The following is a 17,877-nucleotide window of genomic DNA, read 5'->3' as shown; positions in this document are numbered from 1 at the left end:
GATAAAGCTCATCAGTGCGTGTCCGGCTGTATAATTGACCAACCGGTCGATTTTAGGCAAGGGAAAGCTATCCTTAGGACACGCCTTGTTGAGGTCAGTGTAGTCTATGCACATTCTCCATCTCCCATTCGGCTTCTTTACCAAAACTACATTTTCTAACCAATCAGGGTAGTAACATTGTCGAATGAAACCGGCGTCTAGCAGCTTCTTCACTTCTGCTGCGGCAGCCAGATTCCTCTCTTCTCTATGATTTCTCTTTTTCTGCCGGACGGGCTTTATCAATGGATTTACTGCCAACTTGTGGACGGCCAGACTCGGATTTATGCCAGGCATCTCATGAACTTCAAATGCAAAAACATCCTTAAATTCTCTCAGCAGCTTTGTTAGGCCATCTCCAAGCAATCCCACAGCCACAATACCAACCTTGACCGTCCAATCAGGCTGGTCCAGGTCGAGCAATATGTCAGCGTGATCACCAGCCGGCTATGGCCTCAACTCTTCTAGCCGACCAACGACCATTAACTGCTATGCCTGCTCTTTCTTGATGCGCTTCTGGCTGATCTGCAATGCTTGGAGTACCCCTTCATCTGAGTTTTTCTCGGACGACCGTGATCGTCCTCTTGTTGTTGGCTTCACGGCCACCTGATTGCATTCCTTTGCCATCTTTTGGTTACCATGAATGGTACTAATCTTCCCATCCGTCCGCTCAAACTTCATCAGCATTAGGCGAGGTACGATTATAGCCTTGGTTACTGTTAGAGTCGAACGACCAATAATGACATTATAACCTCTAAGCTCCTTGACCACCAGGAAGCGGACGACCATGTCCCTTCCTTCTCCCTAAATCAGACAGGTAAATCAATCCGTCTGACCGGGTGAATGATACTCCCACCAAATCCAACAAGAAGATGGGAAATATCCTTGAGGGAATCCTCTGGAAACTTTAAGTTTTTCAGGCATCCTAGGCTGATGATGTCGGACAAGCTGCCAGTATCAACTAGCACCCGACCGACCTTCAAGTTAGCTACCTTCATGATGAACACCATAGGGTCATTGTGAGGGGCCTTTATCTCACCTCGGTCAGCCTCGCAGACCGTCACCTCCGGGAAGGTCTCGTCCTTCACACCTACGGCGTGCATCACATTGCCTAACTTCCAAACGTCCTGCTTGATTCCCTTCATGGTAGGGCCGCCTGCGGCAAAGCTGCCTTATATGACGACCACAAAACTAGAATCAATGCTATTTCCATCTTCTTCTTTGTCATTTTGCTTTTTCTTCTCGGGTTTGTTGTCTGTCCGAGTGTACGTGAATTTTAACTTCAAGACGTACGAATTCAACATGCCCTTTTCGGCCATTTTATTCAGCAATTTTTCAAATTGATGCATTCATTCGTGTCATGTCCCACGTCCTTGTGGTAACGACAGTACTTGCTTTTGTTGCGGTATTGGGCCGAGCCTCTCAGCGGTTGGGCTTCTCGAACTCAAATTTATCTTTGATTTCCATGAGGATTGAGTAACAATCCTTGTTGAACTCATACTGAGGCTCGTACGTCTTGACCTTCTTTGAATTCGTCTGTTGGCTGTCGACCACCCAGAGTTCCTTTTGCTTGCCATTTCCTTCTTTTTTCTTCCCGACCGAGTCTTGCTGAGAAGGTTTCTTCTTCTCAGCTCCCTTAGCCGGTTGTTCTGCCTTGGTTAGGGAGCAAAAATCTGATGCCCCAATGTAGGCTTCGACCTCTCACTGCATGCCTGCATACGTCCGAACCTTTTTTCTGACAAGATCAAACTTGAAACCATTGTGCCTTAATCCCCAGAGAAATTTTGAATAGGCCATTTGGTCCGACAGATTATGAATTTGGGCTTTCTCTTGATTGAACCACTGAACGTATGAACGCAACCCCTTAATCTTTCCTTGGACGATCGTTACCAAGTTCAGATTGGTCTTCCTTGGGGACGATATTGTACGAGAAGTTTCCAACAAACAATAGACTGAGAGTGGTAAAGCAGTTGATGCACCCGGCTAGTAGGCTATTAAACCAATCCTGCACCACACCCTTAAGGGTGGCCGGGAAGCACCTGCACCATGTGGCATCATCCACACTTTGCAAATACATTAGATTTTTGTACGAAGTGACGTGCTCCTCTAGGTTTCCAGTACCATCATAGGCACCCACGAGTACACTTTTAACCTTTCCTGGTTGGGGGGAGTTAAGAATTTCCTTAGAAAATGGAGGCGGCTTGTCACTTAGATTTAACAAGCGCATTTTCCAATCAATAGGCTGAGGTTGTGCGGCCGGTCTGGCCAGGTAGGCTGCCTGGTCGAACGGCTGGCCATATTGTCCGTACTATCCAAAGATAGGGGGGTTAGGCGGTAGGAATGCATTGAAATTCTGGGGCGTCTGATATTGAAACGACTGAATTGGAATTGGAGTTTGAGTACGATGAGCTTGACTCCTGCTGGTCTGGCCGAGCTGGTATGCTTGGAGGGGGTATGGTTTGAGAAATCATCTGGCATAGTTGGCATAGAGGCGATGTCTGAATAGGCTATTCGTTCACGCTGCTTATGCCGTATGTACTCCCTTGCATCCTTCCAACGCCGAAACGGCTCAGTTATCTCCTTTTGGGGCTGTCTGGTCTGCCCCCCAGCCGACTGCGTTTTCTCAAGGAGCTTAGACATATCCGTCTGTGGCACCCTCGGCGAATGTTCATGCCGATGGAATGGGGTATTCCCAGCGTCTTCTGCATTGACCGCCTTGCTCTAGGTTTTCTTTTGTGTGCCTTCTCCTCCTCTTCTGGGTGGTAGCCTAGAAGAAGAAGGCATCTTACCCTCAAGATCCCTCCGGAGCTTGCTCAAGGCGAGCTTAAGTGAACCAGCAGCTACTGGAGGATCCTCATCCTCACGAAATGAAGCGGTCAGAGGATCACTAGAATTGATTGTTGCAACTGTATCTTCTACATGTCCGTCCTCACCAGGACTAGAACCTGCGTTAGGTGTCTAACCACCTGTTGCCATAACAGACGAGTATCCCCGCAGACGGCGCCAAATGTTTCGGGGTTTTTTTGGAATCCCTTGGGATACTGGTCGCGCTCCTCGGATAGGATGGCTCGGACACCTGCAAAACACGAATATTCCGTTGTCGAAATATTCGCCTCCGAAGATTACGTTAGTAACCGAAGTTTGGAAGGCTAGAGAGAGAAAGTAGAGAGAAGTTGGAGTTGATTTTATGCTCTATTTAATGTTATGTCTTAAATCCACCCCTCCCATCATAAATGATTGGGGTATTTATGGGGTGGGAATTTTTGCCCATTTAGGGTTAGTGACCTAGGAAATTGTGCTCCGATTAGCTGCGCAATCGGTGAAGGGCACGTATCCCTCTGAGGCGCCGTTTTTGCGGCATTCAAGGATTTTTAGCCTAATGATGTCAGGGGGCCTTTACTCTCTTTTTCAGGTGCTCTTATGTTTGACATGTGTCATCTTCCTATAGGGACACGTGTTGCCTCTTGATTGAGCCACGTTTCGTTATGGGATTGGACCACGTAATTGGGTTATTTTTTACCCTACACTATGAATTATGGAAAGGAAAGAAGCTATCCTTGAAATATTTTCGAGTGTGGGGGTGTTTAGCTAAAGTTTCGGTTCCGAATCCTAAAAGGTAAAAATAGGCTCGAAAACTATAGATTGTGTTTTATTGGATATGAACTAAATAGTAGTGCATACCAATTTTTGGTATACAAATCAGAAATAGAAGATATACATGCTAATACAATTATTGAGTCATGGGACGCTGTGTTCTTTGAAGACATTTTTCTGTATAAATTAGAAAAGGGTGATAATAGTCATGAAGATGGGTCTAATAGGAAAAATAAAAGAGCTCGAGATATTAAGGATCTCGAAATAGAGGAGCCTAGACGTAGTAAACGACAAAGGACTGCTACGTCATTTGGTCCAGGTTTTCTAACTTTCATGTTAGAAGATGAGCCTAAAACTTTTAAAGAGGCCATGTCGTCTCCGGAATCCTTTCATAGGAAAGAAGCTCTCAATAGTAAAATTGAATCCATAATGCACAATTGCACATGGGAAATTCTTCAACTTCTATAGTTGAAGGAGTTGGAAAAATAGCACTAAAAGATGACTTCTAGCAAGACGGTGACGCTAAATAATGTGCTCCATGTGCCTGACCTTCGCAAGAATTTAGTGTCTGGATCATTACTTAGTAGGAATGGTTTTAAATTAGTCTTTGTATCTGATAAGTTTGTACTTTCTAAGAATGATATTTATGTAGGCAAAGGCTATCTTAGTGCATGATACCTTATTTAAATTAAATGTAATGACTATTGTATCCAAGGATGACAATATTAATAAGACTGCTACTTCTGTTCATTTTCTTGAGTCTTCTTATTTATGGCACTCAAGATTAGGCCATGTTAATTACAACTCTTTAAGAAAATTAATTAACATGAAAATATTACCATATTTTGATTGTTCAAAAAGGAAATGTCAAGTGTGTGTTGAATCTAAATTTACTAGACAACCATTTCATTCAATTGATGGAAGAAATACCGAATCTTTAATTTAATACATATTGATTTATGTGACATGAAATCACTGCCATCTAGGGGAGGTAAAAATTATTTGTAACCTTCATAGATGATTGCAGTAGATATTGCTATGTCTATCTTTTGAGTAGTAAAAATGAGGCTATTGGTGCCTTTAAAAACTACAAAAAGGAAGTTGAAAATCAATTGGGTAAGAAGATTAAAATAATCAGAAGTGATAGGGGTGGTAAGTATGAATTTCTTTTTGAGGAAATTTGTTCATAATTTGGTATTATACATCATACTACTGCTCCTTATGCACCGCAGTCTAATGGAGTTGCGGAAAGAAAAAATAGGACATTAAAATAAATGATGAGTGCTATGTCCAATAGTTCTGGTTTACCAAAAAATTTGTTGGGGGAGGCTATTCTAACTGGAAAATATATACTTAATAACCTTGGGTATCGTAGCGGGAGCAAAATTTTCTTAAGGACACAACGTGATTTGTTGGGCTCGGGTCATAATAATTTACATTTGAATCAAGGATATAGGTATGTGTTATGTTTTTTTGTTTTTATATATTAGGTATATAATTATTTGATTTTTTAATGCTAAGTTTCGTATATTATCAATAACAATATTAAGACAATTTTTTGTTTATTTTATATATTTGTTGCTTTTCGTATTATGAAGTATTTTGATGCAACTTGTGATTTGCATTAATAATTCTATTTTCAAAGAGATTGAAGTGGTATGTTTTGAGTGTAAAACTTAGTTTCTTACTTTTTGCTGTTTTATTGTTACATTTTAATATTCTTTTGTACATAAAACTTCAACCATTATTATTGGTTAGTAAAGTTTGTAATTTTTTTAATTAATTAACTTTCTTTTAGTGTGGTGCATGTGATTATTTATTTAATTATATTTTCTATTTTTGTGATAGAAATGGCTACAAACTCCAATTTGGTTACTCCTATGCTTACTGTCAACCATGGGGAAAAGCCAGAAAAGTTCAATGGGATTGATTTTAAGAGATGGCAACAAAAAATGTTCTTTTATCTGACTACGTTGAACTTGGCAAGGTTCCTCACAGAGGAAGCCCCTAAGTTGCAGGATGGAGAGGTTGACAAAGACATGGTCGTCGTCATAGATTCTTGGAAGCATTTCGATTTTTTGTGTCGTAATTATGTACTTAATGGTGTTGACAACACACTTTATAATGTGTATAGTCCAATTAAAACAGCAAAAGAATTATGGGGAAGTATAGACCATAAGTACAAGATAGAAGATGCCGGTTCAAAGAAATTCATTGTTTGGAAATTTTTTGAGTTTAAGATGGTGGATAGTAAGACCGTAATGAGTAAAGTCCAAGAAATCCAATTAATTATCCATGAAATACATGCTGAAAATATGACTTTGAGTGAGTCTTTCCAAGTAGCTGCTTGTATAGAAAAATTACCACCATCTTGTAAAGATTTTAAGAATCATCTTAAACATAAGAGAAAAGATATATCACTTGAAGATCTTATTTTTCGGTTAAGAATCAAAGAGGATAATCGAAAAGCCGGTGGCAACACTCTTTTAGGTGAAAATACCAATGCTACGTGGCCTAATCATGTAGAAAGAGACACGTGTTAACCCAGGACGGGTCCAAGTGGGCCACTTATGTCCAGACACGTGGCTTCCCTAATCAGGAAGGGAAATAGCAGCCTTCAGGGCCCAATTCCCGAGAAAGCCGCAAAACGGCGCAGCCCATTAGGTCAGAATGACCTAAAGGACGCATACTCCAATGACCCTATAAATAGGGAGATTTCCCCCATTTTTGGGGCACGTTCATTTATTAGAAAACACCTTAATTCTCCCACATCAGAGAAAATACCTGATCTCGGAATCTGAGAAGATCTCACTTTTACATTTTTCGCACCTTTTCATATTCTTCGACCGATAATAACTTGATAGTAGGAGGCAGAGCTCCTACCAACCAGTGTCTTTGTTATTTTGCAGGTACAGACAACAGATTCCAGACTTGGAGACGTAACTCTCCCGAGGGACAAGAAAAACCCCAAAACAAACATTATCATGTCTTCCAAGGCAAATGTGGTTAAAGGTTCTTTGAAAACCAAGAAAAGGAAGTGTACTAATGATGACTCTAACCAAAGCCACAAAAAGAAGTTTAAGGGTAAATGTTATGGGTGTGGTAAACTTGGTTACAAAGCCAAAGATTGCAGAAATCCCAATAAGAAAAAGAAGAATGCTCAAGCTAGTTTTGTGGAGGTTGATAAGGTCTCTGAAGAACTTAATGATATACATCTTTCGCCGATGATATCAGAGTGTAACATGGTAGGTAATCCAAAAGAATTGTGGATTGATACAGGTGCAACCCGTGATGTTTGTGCAAACAAGTCAATGTTCTCATCTTATACCCCTGCATCGGAAGGAGAAAAATTGTCTTAAGATTGTTATTGATACTATAAGAAACTTAGTACTAAAAAAATCAAATAATTATATATCTAATATATAAAAACGAATAAAACATAAAACATTTGGCGTCGTCTGTGGGGAGAGTACCTCTAAGATGCTTCAAGAGTCTGTACCGCCACCTGAACCCAACCGGCCTCGAGTCGATGGGGAGGTCTATTCAGACCATGACACAGATATCGACATAGAAGTTGAAACCCATGTGGCCCCTGATGGGTCACTCATCTCTAAATGCATCCGTGCCAGGGATCAACTAGAACGGGGTGACAACCAGGCAGGTCTAAGTAAATCCTCCGGACAATTGACTAGGGAATCCCAGTCGGCGAGAGGACAGGCTCCAACCTCACTAGAGACAAACTCATGATATTCATGACTAGTTTCAAGGGGGAGATCAAGAACCTGATCAACCAAAAGACGGCTGGCTCAAACAAGGGTCAGTCGGCCAAGAAGTCTCTTGAGAGGAGAAAGCCAGTCAAGGACAAGTAGCCAACTCCATACACAAAGGAGAAGGCCGCAACCGCGATTGACTAGTCCAAGGTCCTTCTGCCTCAGACGGGCACAAGGAAGGTCATTCGGCAAGTTTAGCCGGATGGCAACAAGAAATTATTCTCTGATGCTCGACATATCACTGAGCATAAGAGAAATCAACAGCTGTCTGAGTCGGCTTCTATGTCAAGCTTCCCAGACAACTTCAAGAATACTTCGGCAAGGTATTCCCAGTCAGCTCATGAGAGCCCATCAGGAGGCTAGTCTATCCATACAAGCCCTCAGATGATTAGATCAACCCCATATGTGCCTCAGAAGCCGTACGGGCAGTATGCCCCACCTTACATGTAGCCGGCCTCTTCGGAGGTCAGGCGACATATAATGTCCAACCTTTGGACTGGCAACTTTGTCTGCTGGAACTTGGTGAACAACCTTCTATGTTCACTAAGGAGATAATCGAGGCGGCACAGCCGGCCAAGGTTAAGAATGTCTTGGTTGGTACCTATGATGGTAACACCAACCTTGAAGATCACCTCATGGCCTTCACCAACCTCATGTACCTGTAGGGGTTAGATGATGCCACGTGGTGCAGATGTTTCATGGCTACATTGAAGGGCATAGCCCAACAATGGTTTGACAACTTGACAGCCGGATGTATTGACAGCTTCAAGAAGCTTGCCTTCTTGTTTGCTTCCAACTTCTCGATGCACATCTCTGCTAAGAAAACAAGTCTCGACTTGAGCACCATCCGGCAGAGAGAGAGAGAAGGACTTTGCTCTTATGTCAGGCGGTTCAATCAGGTGAGAATCTAGATTCAAGGATTGTTTGACGAGGTTGCCTACACAGAATTTTTCAAGAGTTTGAAGGACGAGTCAAATTTTATGTTTGACCTCGTCAAGAAGAAGTTTTTCACCCTTCAAGAGGTGCTGATGGAGGCGAAAAGCTTTATACAGGCAACCGACCTCTGCTCGCCCAACAATCAGTCAGACTCCAAGAAGTCTGACAAACAAAAGGAGAGTCGAATTTGGGGAAAATATGGGGTTGATAAAGTTTCAATGATGGCGAATGGTGTGTTCTTGGTTCGATTGATGAGGTTATGAATGCCGGGTCTGTCTTGTTCGATAAGAAACCCATGATCATGAAAGCTTGGGGAAAATATGGGGTTGATAAAGTTTCGAACTGTTGAGAGCAGGGACAAGGTTATGAATGCATGGCCTGTCTTGTTCGATAAGAAACCCATGATCATGAAAGCTTGGGCACCTGATCTAGATCTTGCTAATGAGAAGATTGATGAGGTTCCCATATGGATTAGATTGGCAGGGCTGGATCTTAAGTTTTTGGGGAAAGCTACATTGATGAAAATTGCTTCTCTGGTAGGTAAACCCGTCAAAACTGATAGAGCCACAACTACTAAGGAAAAGCTGAACTATGCTCGTGTCATGGTGGAGGTGGAGGTTAATGCTCAACTTCCTAAGTATGTGGAGTTCTTGGATGAAAAGGGTGTCTTTGTCACTTAGAAGGTGGAGTATGAGTGGAGACCTATAATCTGCAAGATTTGTGGTGGAATGGGACATGAAGATGCTTAATGCCCAAATCACAAGGTGTAGGCCAAGAAACAGCAAAGAAAACAAAGCAGGAAAGTTTGGAGGCCAGTTTAGAAAGCCAATCCTGCTCAGATACAAACTGAGGGTACTCAGGGGAATAGACACCTGAAATGGATGACATTGTAGGGAAGGAACTGGAAGATGAAGTGTATGGGGTTCCCCTGATAAGTAGTAGTGGGAATAGATTCAGTGTGTTGGAGGAGGGGGAGTGCTCTCATCTTACTGATGGATAGCGTAGGATTCTGGAATGTAAGGGGGCTGAACTTACTTAGTAAGCTGTGTGATGTCTTGTGGTTCTTAAGACAGCATAGCGTGGGTTTGTTTGGTCTCCTTGAGACTAAGGTGAAGGATAGGAATTTTGGGAAGGTGTTTGCCAGGATGGGTGGAGATTGGTCTGTATGCTCTAACTGTGGTAAGCGTAAGGGAGGTAGAATATGGGTTATTTGGATACCTCAAGTTTTTGATGTTACTTTTGTGAGGGTGGAAGTGCAACTGGTGCATTACAAAGTGCTACACAAAGCTTCTGGTGGTTCATTTGAAATTTCTGTTTTTTATGGGTTGAATGAGGCAGCTCAGAGAGGGTGGCTTTGGGACCAACTGAAGCAAATTGCTGGTACTGCCATTGGTTGGTTGGGGGTGATTTCAATAATGTGTTGAACTTGATTGATAGGGTTGGTTCTTCTGTGTCCTTGGCAGAAGTTGAACCTTTTAGGCAGTGTTTGAGAGATACTAAATTGTTTGACTGGCAAACTGGAGGAATGTTTTACACTTGGAATAATAAATAAGAAGGTATCAATAGGGTGAGCACCAAGATTGACAGGGTTTTTGTCACTAATGAATGGCCGGATGCCTTTCCTGATATGCAAGCTACTTTCTTCCCTGAGGGGCTTATGGATCACTGTCCTTATGTGATTAAGATGAGTGAGGGGGGAATGCAATTGAGAAAAACATTCAGATTTTTCAATATGTGGATTGACGCTCTTGGTTTCCTACAGGCTGTCAAGGGTGCTTGGGGGGTTGGTGTGGCTGGGACTTCTATGTTTTAGGTGGTTAAAAAGCTGGCTGAGACTTAAAAAGCTTTAAAAAGTCTTAACCTGACCAAATTTACCTGTGTAGAGACTGCTGATGCTATTGCAGAAAGAAAGTTGCTTGAGATTCAGTCTGCACTACAGGATGATCCAAGTAATAGGGTGCTCATTTCTCAAGAAAGAGAGGCCAGGGAAGCTTTTAATATTACTCATAAGGCTAGATATAAGTTTTTAAAGCAGAAAGCTAAGGCTCACTGGTTGGGGGGGGGGGGTGATATGAACTCTGCCTATTTTCATGCTATTTTGAGGAAAATGAGAGTTCAAAATAGTATCTACTCAGTGGTGGATGAGAGTGGAAGGGTTATTTCTAAGTCTGGAAGGATTTGTGATGTTTTCTTGGACTTCTATAAGTCTTTGTTGGGCACTACAGCTACTGCTAGTGGCTTAGTGCACTCTGTTGTAGTTGAGGAAGGTAAGTGTCTCTCTGCTGACCAAGGGGCAAGGATATGTAGGGGTTTTAGTGAGAAAGATGTTAAATCAGCCCTTTGGAGTATTAAGGATGATAAAGCACTTGGCCCTGATGGTTTCTCAAGTAAATTTTTCAAAGATACTTGGGATGTGACTAGTCCTGCTGTGGTCAAAGCTGTCCTTGATTTCTTTGAGAGTGGTCAGATTTTGAAGAAAGTGAATGCTACCTCTCTTACTCTAGTTCCTAAGGTGGAGAATGCTAATAGGGTGACTCAGTTTAGACCTATAGCTTGCTGCAATGTCATCTATAAGATCATTTCTAAGATGATCTGTGAGAGATTGAAGGAGGTCTTGCCTAAGCTAATTGACCCAAGCCAAGGTGCATTTGTTGCTGGCAGGTCTATTTTGGATAACATCTTGGTATGTCAGGATATGCTGAGAATTACATCAATATTAGGACTCCTCCTAGGTGTACTGTGAAAGTGGACTTAAGGAAAGCTTATGACTCTATTAGTTGGATGTTTATTAAGGATATGCTTGTTGCTCTAGGCTTCCCTGCTCAGTTCATTAGTTGGATCATGCAGTGTATCTGCACTCCTTTTTTCTCTCTGCGATTAATGGAGGTTTACATGGTTTCTTTGCAGGAAAGAAAGGGATTAGGCAGGGGGATCCTACGTCCCCTCTGCTATTTGTAATTGTTATGGAATAATTGACTAGATTGCTGAGAAAAATCGGAAAGAAGAGGAGGTTTAGATTTCACCAGAGGTGTGATGCTCTTGGTCTAAATCATCTCATTTTTGCAAATGATTTGATACTGTCTCTTATGGGAATGTTCATTTTATTAAGCTGTTGTTGAAAGCTTTGAAAAGCTTTGAAGCTAGGTCTTGTTTACAGGCTAATTCTGAGAAGACTGCCATTTATTTTGGTAATGTTCAGAATAGGGTTAGGGAAGAGATCCTGAGCTGTTTTGGGTTTGTGTTGGGTAAGATGCCCTTCAGATATTTAGGCATCCCTCTAAATGATAAATACTTGAAGGTGGCTGATTATGATGTTCTTGTGGATAAAATGTTGGCCAAGCTTCACTGTTGGAGTAGTAGGAATCTGTCTTTGCTAGGATGACCTTAGTTAATGCAGTTTTGATGAGTCTTCATACCTATTGGGCACAATGCTTATTGATTCCCAAAACTGTTATGATGAGAATTGTCCAGCTTTGTAGGGCCTTTCTTTGGGATGGAAATGAAATTCTCAGCAGGGCCCCTCCCATTGCTTGAGATTTTGTGTGCAGGCCTAAATATGCTGGGGGTTTAGGGATTAGGAATTGTATTGCTTGGAATAAAGCTGCCCTGGGTAGCTATGTCTGGAAGATAGCAAAGAAATTTGACTCTAGGTGAAATGGGTGCATTCTGTGTACATCAATGACCAGGATTGGTGGGCTTACACCCCCAAGAGATCTGTTGGGTTGGGTTGGAAGCTTATTTGTAGAGTTAAAGATGAGCTTAAAGATGGTTTTGTTAGTAATGGGTGGTTAAATAAGAGATATAAAATTTCTAACTGTTATAAGTGGCTTCAGGGGAATATGGATAAGGTGCCTTGGAGTACGTGGGTTTGGAGTAGATTCAATGTCCCAAAACACTCATTTGTTATCTGGCTGGATATATAGGGCATATTGCAGATTAGAGATAAGCTGAAGATGTTTGGTGTGTGTGCAAATGACTCTTGTTTAGTCTGTGGCTTGCATATTGAAACTATTTCTCATCCATTTTTTAACTGCAGTTACAATACTAGATGCCTAAACAGTGTGTGTACTTGGCTTGGGATTACTGTTCAGAATGCCAATATTGAAGATGCCTGGAAAAACTGGAAGAAAACTGGGAAGAATAAAATTGAACAAGGTGTGATTCTTGCAGTTCTTGCAGCTTTGACTTATCACATTTGGTCGGCAAGGAATCATGTTTTTTTGGCAGCAGGCTGTTCTGCATCCTAATCTAGTTGTCAAAGCTGTCAAATATGAAGCTTTAGGAAGGGCTTAGTAGATTATCAGCAAGAAATGGAGGACAGAAGACTGCAAATGGCTTTACAGTCTTAAAACTGTTTGAATTGTTTGTGTCTGGTCTTAGTCTGAGTTTCTGACTTTTTCTGGTTTGTCTTGTTCTTTTGATGTTTTTTACTGGTTTTTGCACCAGTTTGGGGTTTCTAGACTGTTTATTAACCCGTCTTCAGGTTCTATGCCCTTTCTGGAAGGTAGCAGAGTTCTGGTGTTCAGGTTTTGGTTCTGGTTTCCTAGGTGAACCCTTCCTAGAAGGTGGCACCTTAGGATCTAGAATCTAGGAGGGGGGTTTGGCCTTAGGGTCTTGTGTAGATTCGGTGTAGCCTAGTTTTCTAGGCTTTGTACATTTGTATCTTTGTACAGTTTTTTTGATATATATATATACTATACTTACTTACCCAAAAAAAAAACAAAAGGAGAGTCGGCCTGCTCAGCCGGCTCCCAAAGCTGAAGGGAGGAAGAAAAGAAAAGAAGTCTGGGCGGTTGATGACTCTGATCAGCCGTCCCAGAAGAAAAAGAAGGAGTTTAAACCGTACGTCCTCAAGTACGAGTTAACAAAGACTGCTACTCCATCCTCATTGAGATAAAAGACCAGGTGACCGTTGAGAAGCCCGCTGCTATGAAAGGTTCCGCTAGAAATCGGAACAAAAACAAGTACTACCATTTTCATAAGAACATTGGCCATGACACCAACGCTGTTATAGCCTCAAGCGTCTATTGGACTCTCTGGCTGATCAAGGGGTGTTGAAGTCCTACATCCTCAAGTCTAAGGTCACCCTGAAGACAAATCTAGGGCAGTCGTCCAAAAAGACAACCCAGCCTACTAGTAGCTCGGACACTAACAAGGACCCAATCTACACCATAGCAGGCGGCTTTGCCGGAGGGGGCCCTACCATCCGGGGCACCAAGGACCATTTGAGGAAGATGGACGTCAACTATGCTGATGAAGGTCAGGCGTCTACCACTACATTTCCCGAGGTCATCATCACTAATAGACCGGGGCTCAGTCTGCCGGCCGCATGATGACCCAGTCGTTATTGAATGCAAGGTCACCAATCAGTTGGTGGGTCGGATCCTAATAGATACTGGTAGCTCGTCTGACATCATCATCTATAAGTGCTTGTCCAAGCTGAAGTACCAGCCTGACAGCATGCACAAGGTCACTCACCCTCTGGTTGGCTTTGGAGGCGGATTCGTGAACCCAGTCGGTCGGATTGATTTACCTATCCGGTTGGAAGAGAAGGGAAAGGGATGCCACATGGTAGTTCGGTTCTTGGTTGTGGAGGAGCTGACCTCCTACAACCTCATCTTGGGCCGTCCAACTCTGAATGAGTCCAAGGCTGTCATTATCTCATCTCGCATGCTGCTGAAGCTCGAAAGGGATGATGGTTCTATTGGCTCCCTAAACGGGGATCAGAAGATGACTAGAGAGTGTTACCTAGGGATGTCAATGAGACGGGTCAAGTAGGAGACCCGCCCCATCCCTGCTCTAATAGGGCGGGGGTGGGTCCCGGTTTGGCAGGTGGTGGGGCGGGGATGGGGATAAAAACCATACCCGCCATGGGTGATGGGGCGGGGGTTGGTTTTATGTTGTACCCGCCCTATCCCTACTTCATACCCGCCCCTCCCTACTTCGTACCCGCCCCATCCCCACTTCATGCCCACCCGCCCAACTTCGTATCTACCCTATACCCATATCCATATATATTATAACATATAAATATATATTATTTTTTTTACTATTTTAAATACAAATTAAGTAAATAATATAGTAAAAGTATAATACTTTGTAATAGACTTAAATTATAAACAAAAAATAAAATGTGTAACTTAACAATGTTGTTTTTTTTAATCATTACGATGTAATATAGTGATATTTGGAAGGTGGGGATTAGGAGGGTCTTAGGTGGGGATTAGGTGGAGGTGGATATCCAAGTGGGGGTGGGGCGGGGATGGGGATGAATTTTGGACCTATCGTAGGGATGGCTGTGGGGATGAGGATGGGAATGTTAGGCGGGGATGGGGATGGGAAAGCCAAAATCTGCCCTGACCTGCCCCATTGACATTCCTAGTGTTACCTCTCAGACGTCAAACCCACGGTTGCTGCAGCCGGGCAGTGGGAGGAGCCAATAGACCTTGACGATGTCAAAGATTCGACTCAACCCCACCAGTCGCCAAGAAGAGAAAAGCTGATCGGCTGGAGGTGGTGAAGAAGGAAAAGAAATAGCAATCATTGATCGGGGAACGGTCAAATGAACTCCGTCCCTAGTCGGCTGGTAAGCACATTGATATTGTTCTGGATGACAGTCATCCAGAGAAAACTGTTATGGTGGGGACGGTTGCTTTTGCAGAGTTGGGTGCAAACTTGCACCTTCTGCAGAAAGAATTAAAAGACATTTTTGCCTTTGAAGTCGAAGAGATGCCAGGCATCAGCCCGGGTCTCACTGTCCACAAACTCGCCATCGATCCGAAAAAGAAGCCTATATGACAAAAGAAAAGAAATCACGGTGAGGAGAGAAGTCAGGCGGCAGCTGCCGAGGTCAAAAAGCTGTTAGACGCAGGGTTCAATCGACAATGTAATTTCCCTGATTGGGTTGCAAACGCAGGGTACCTAGCGCATGTGTGTAGATTACACTGGCTTGAACAAGGCATGTCCAAAGGATAGTTACCCGCTTCTAATGATAGACAGTCTTGTCAACTCTATAGCCGGGCATGCCTTGATAAGTTTCATGGACGCCTACTCAGGCTTTCATCAGATTCCCCTATGGAAAAAAGATCAAGAGAAGACGACATTCGTCACTGATCAAGGGTTATTCTGTTATTATACTGTGATGTTTGGCTTGAAGAATGTGCCTGCTACTTTCCAACACATGATTAATACAGTCTTCATTATATCAAATTGGGAGGAACGTAGAGGCGTACATTGATGACATGATAGTCAAATCCAAGCTGCAAACGGATCATCTTGTTGACCTCTGAGAAACCTTCACCACACTCAGGCGGCATAAGGTCATGCTTAATCCCAAGAAGTGCGTATTTAGTGTTGAGTTTGGGAAGTTTCTCGGATTTTTAATTGATCCAAGGGGGATAGAAGCCAACCTAGAGAAAATATAGGCGGTAATTGACATGAACTCATCCCGCACTATAAAGGAAGTTCAGAAACTTCCCGGTTGTCTGGCGGCATTGGGTAGATTCCTCAGCCAGTCAGGTGACAAGTGTCTCTATTTCTTCCAAGCGATCATGAAGAAGACAAGGTTTGAATGGGGGAATGATGCTGAGGCGACCTTTTAGAAATTGAAAGAACATATACACTATTTGCCGAGGCTTATTAGCCCTTTGCCCAAAGAGACGCTCTACGTGTACTTAGCCGTTTCAGATCATGCCCTTAGTGCTGTTCCTTGCTGAGAGAGACGACATTCAGCTCCCGGTCTATTTCATTAGCCATGTACTTAGAAATGCTGAACCATGGTACCCCATGGTTGAAAAATTTGGCCTTGCTCTTTACATGGCTAACAAGAAGTTGAAACATTACTTCTTGGCATATTCGGTTGTAGTCTACATAGACCAACCTCTCAAGCGGCCAATGACTAGCTTGGAGTCATCCGGTAGAATGCTCAAATGGGCTATTGAAATGCAAAGTCTGAAAATCATTTTCGAACCAAAAAAGGCAGTGAAGGGTCAGGCGTTCCCCGACTTCATTGTCGAAATGACAAGGCCGGTTGCACCGAATAATACTGATAATGTTTGGAAAGTGTATGCAGACGGGAGCTCTACCATGAACGGTTGTGTTGTAGGGATTATTTGTCAATCTCCTAAAAGGGACAAGTATGAGTATGCACTACGGTTTAAGTTCCAGGCCTCAAATAATGAGGCAGAGTATGAAGCCTTGCTAGCCAACATCCGCATGTGTAAGGCGATAGGGGCAATGAAAATTGACGCGTACTCTGATTCACAGTTGGTCGTTAGCCAATACCATGGTGACTATGTGGCCACTCATCCGTCAATGATCAAATACCTTCAAGCGGTCAAAACTGAAGTTGGGACACTTGAAGAATTTCATCTGAGTCAAGTGCCTAAGTATGAGAACAACCAGGCAGATGCTCTGTCAAAGTTGGCATCGTCCGCCTCTTGTGATACGCCTCGGTCGGTCTTCTGGGAAGTTATGGAGAAGCAAAGTATTGTTAAGGAAGAGCCCATTGGAGTACTAGACCGAAGCTCAACCTGGATGGATGGCATCTGGGCATACTTGCTAGACGGCACGCTGCCTAATACATTCCAGGAAGCAGCCGTAATGAAGAACGTGCTGCAAACTTCGAGATGCGAAATGGAGAACTCTTCAAGATGGGTGTCTTAAAACCACTAATGAAGTGCATTACCCTAGAAAAGGGGTAAGAGGTAAGAAGTTCTCGAAGAATTGCATGCGGAATACTGCATCTCTTATATACGCGGCATATCACTTGCCGTAACACCCCGTATTTTTGAACCTTTATTTTATTTGTGTTTCAACCTATTGAACCTAATTTCTAATTTGAAACTCAATTTCTAAATTGAAATGTTAATTTAATTATTAAAATCGTTTTTAAGGGTCATCACAAGCTTTTGAAACCCTTATTATAATGTTTTGACAAAACGATTAAAAGTTATTATTTAAAAGGTTTTATATTTAAGTTTTAATCATATCAACTGTTTTGACTTTTCTGAATTGATATTAGCCTTAAAGGGTGATTTCTTAAACTTAAGCATCAATTTAGTAAGTGTCACTGAATTATATGTAATTTTAATATTTAACCTATTGCGATTGATACGGGTCATCATGGGTGATTCTTTGATTGAAGTACCAATCTAATAGGTATAAAATGATTTTGGAGTATTTTTTTTTTTAAAAAAAGATGTTACGTGCAATTGTATCAATATCGATAAATAAAGTTGTATTGGGTGATTCCGTCAAATCATTTATCAAATTGGTATTGTTTATAAAGTACTCTTTAATTCTTATATTTATAATACCCATTATAAATATCCTTTTTATTAATTAGATCTTTATAAAGGAATAATATTATTGGTTTTGCTTCTCGACTTCTATGTCACTTTCTGTAAATGTGAATCTTATATATATTTTTGTATCGTGAATGAAATTATTGTTTTCATTATTATTATAATAGTTATTATTATTTTAATATCAATATTGTTAGCGGCATCATTATGAATATTATGTATTATTATTATTTAAT

The 17,877-nt window shown here is 42.0% G+C and overlaps 1 protein-coding gene across 1 annotated transcript; it reads left to right on the top strand.

Moving 5' to 3' along the window:
• The first annotated feature begins 5,480 nt into the window (after window positions 1-5,480).
• On the top strand, window positions 5,481-6,989 carry LOC145575456 (uncharacterized). Its single transcript, XM_081633327.1, has 2 exons — window positions 5,481-6,152; window positions 6,540-6,989. The coding sequence occupies exons 1-2, from the start codon at window positions 5,481-5,483 to the stop codon at window positions 6,987-6,989; spliced, it is 1,122 nt and encodes a 373-aa protein (XP_081489453.1).
• Window positions 6,990-17,877: the final 10,888 nt, after the last annotated feature.

Source organism: Chenopodium album, chromosome 13, assembly GCF_948465745.1.
Source record: "Chenopodium album chromosome 13, dcCheAlbu1.1, whole genome shotgun sequence".
NCBI classification, from domain to species: Eukaryota; Viridiplantae; Streptophyta; class Magnoliopsida; order Caryophyllales; family Amaranthaceae; genus Chenopodium; species Chenopodium album.
The sequence above is the reverse complement of the archived record's forward strand: the minus strand, read 5'-3'. Positions and strand labels throughout refer to the sequence as shown.

Bases quoted from the DNA above. Each gene is read 5' to 3' on its own strand.
- LOC145575456 (XM_081633327.1), top strand. From the start codon at position 5,481: ATGGCTACAAACTCCAATTTGGTTACTCCTATGCTTACTGTCAACCAT. The intron at 6,153-6,539 runs GTAGAAAGAGAC...GTTATTTTGCAG, and splicing joins ATGCTACGTGGCCTAATCAT to GTACAGACAACAGATTCCAG.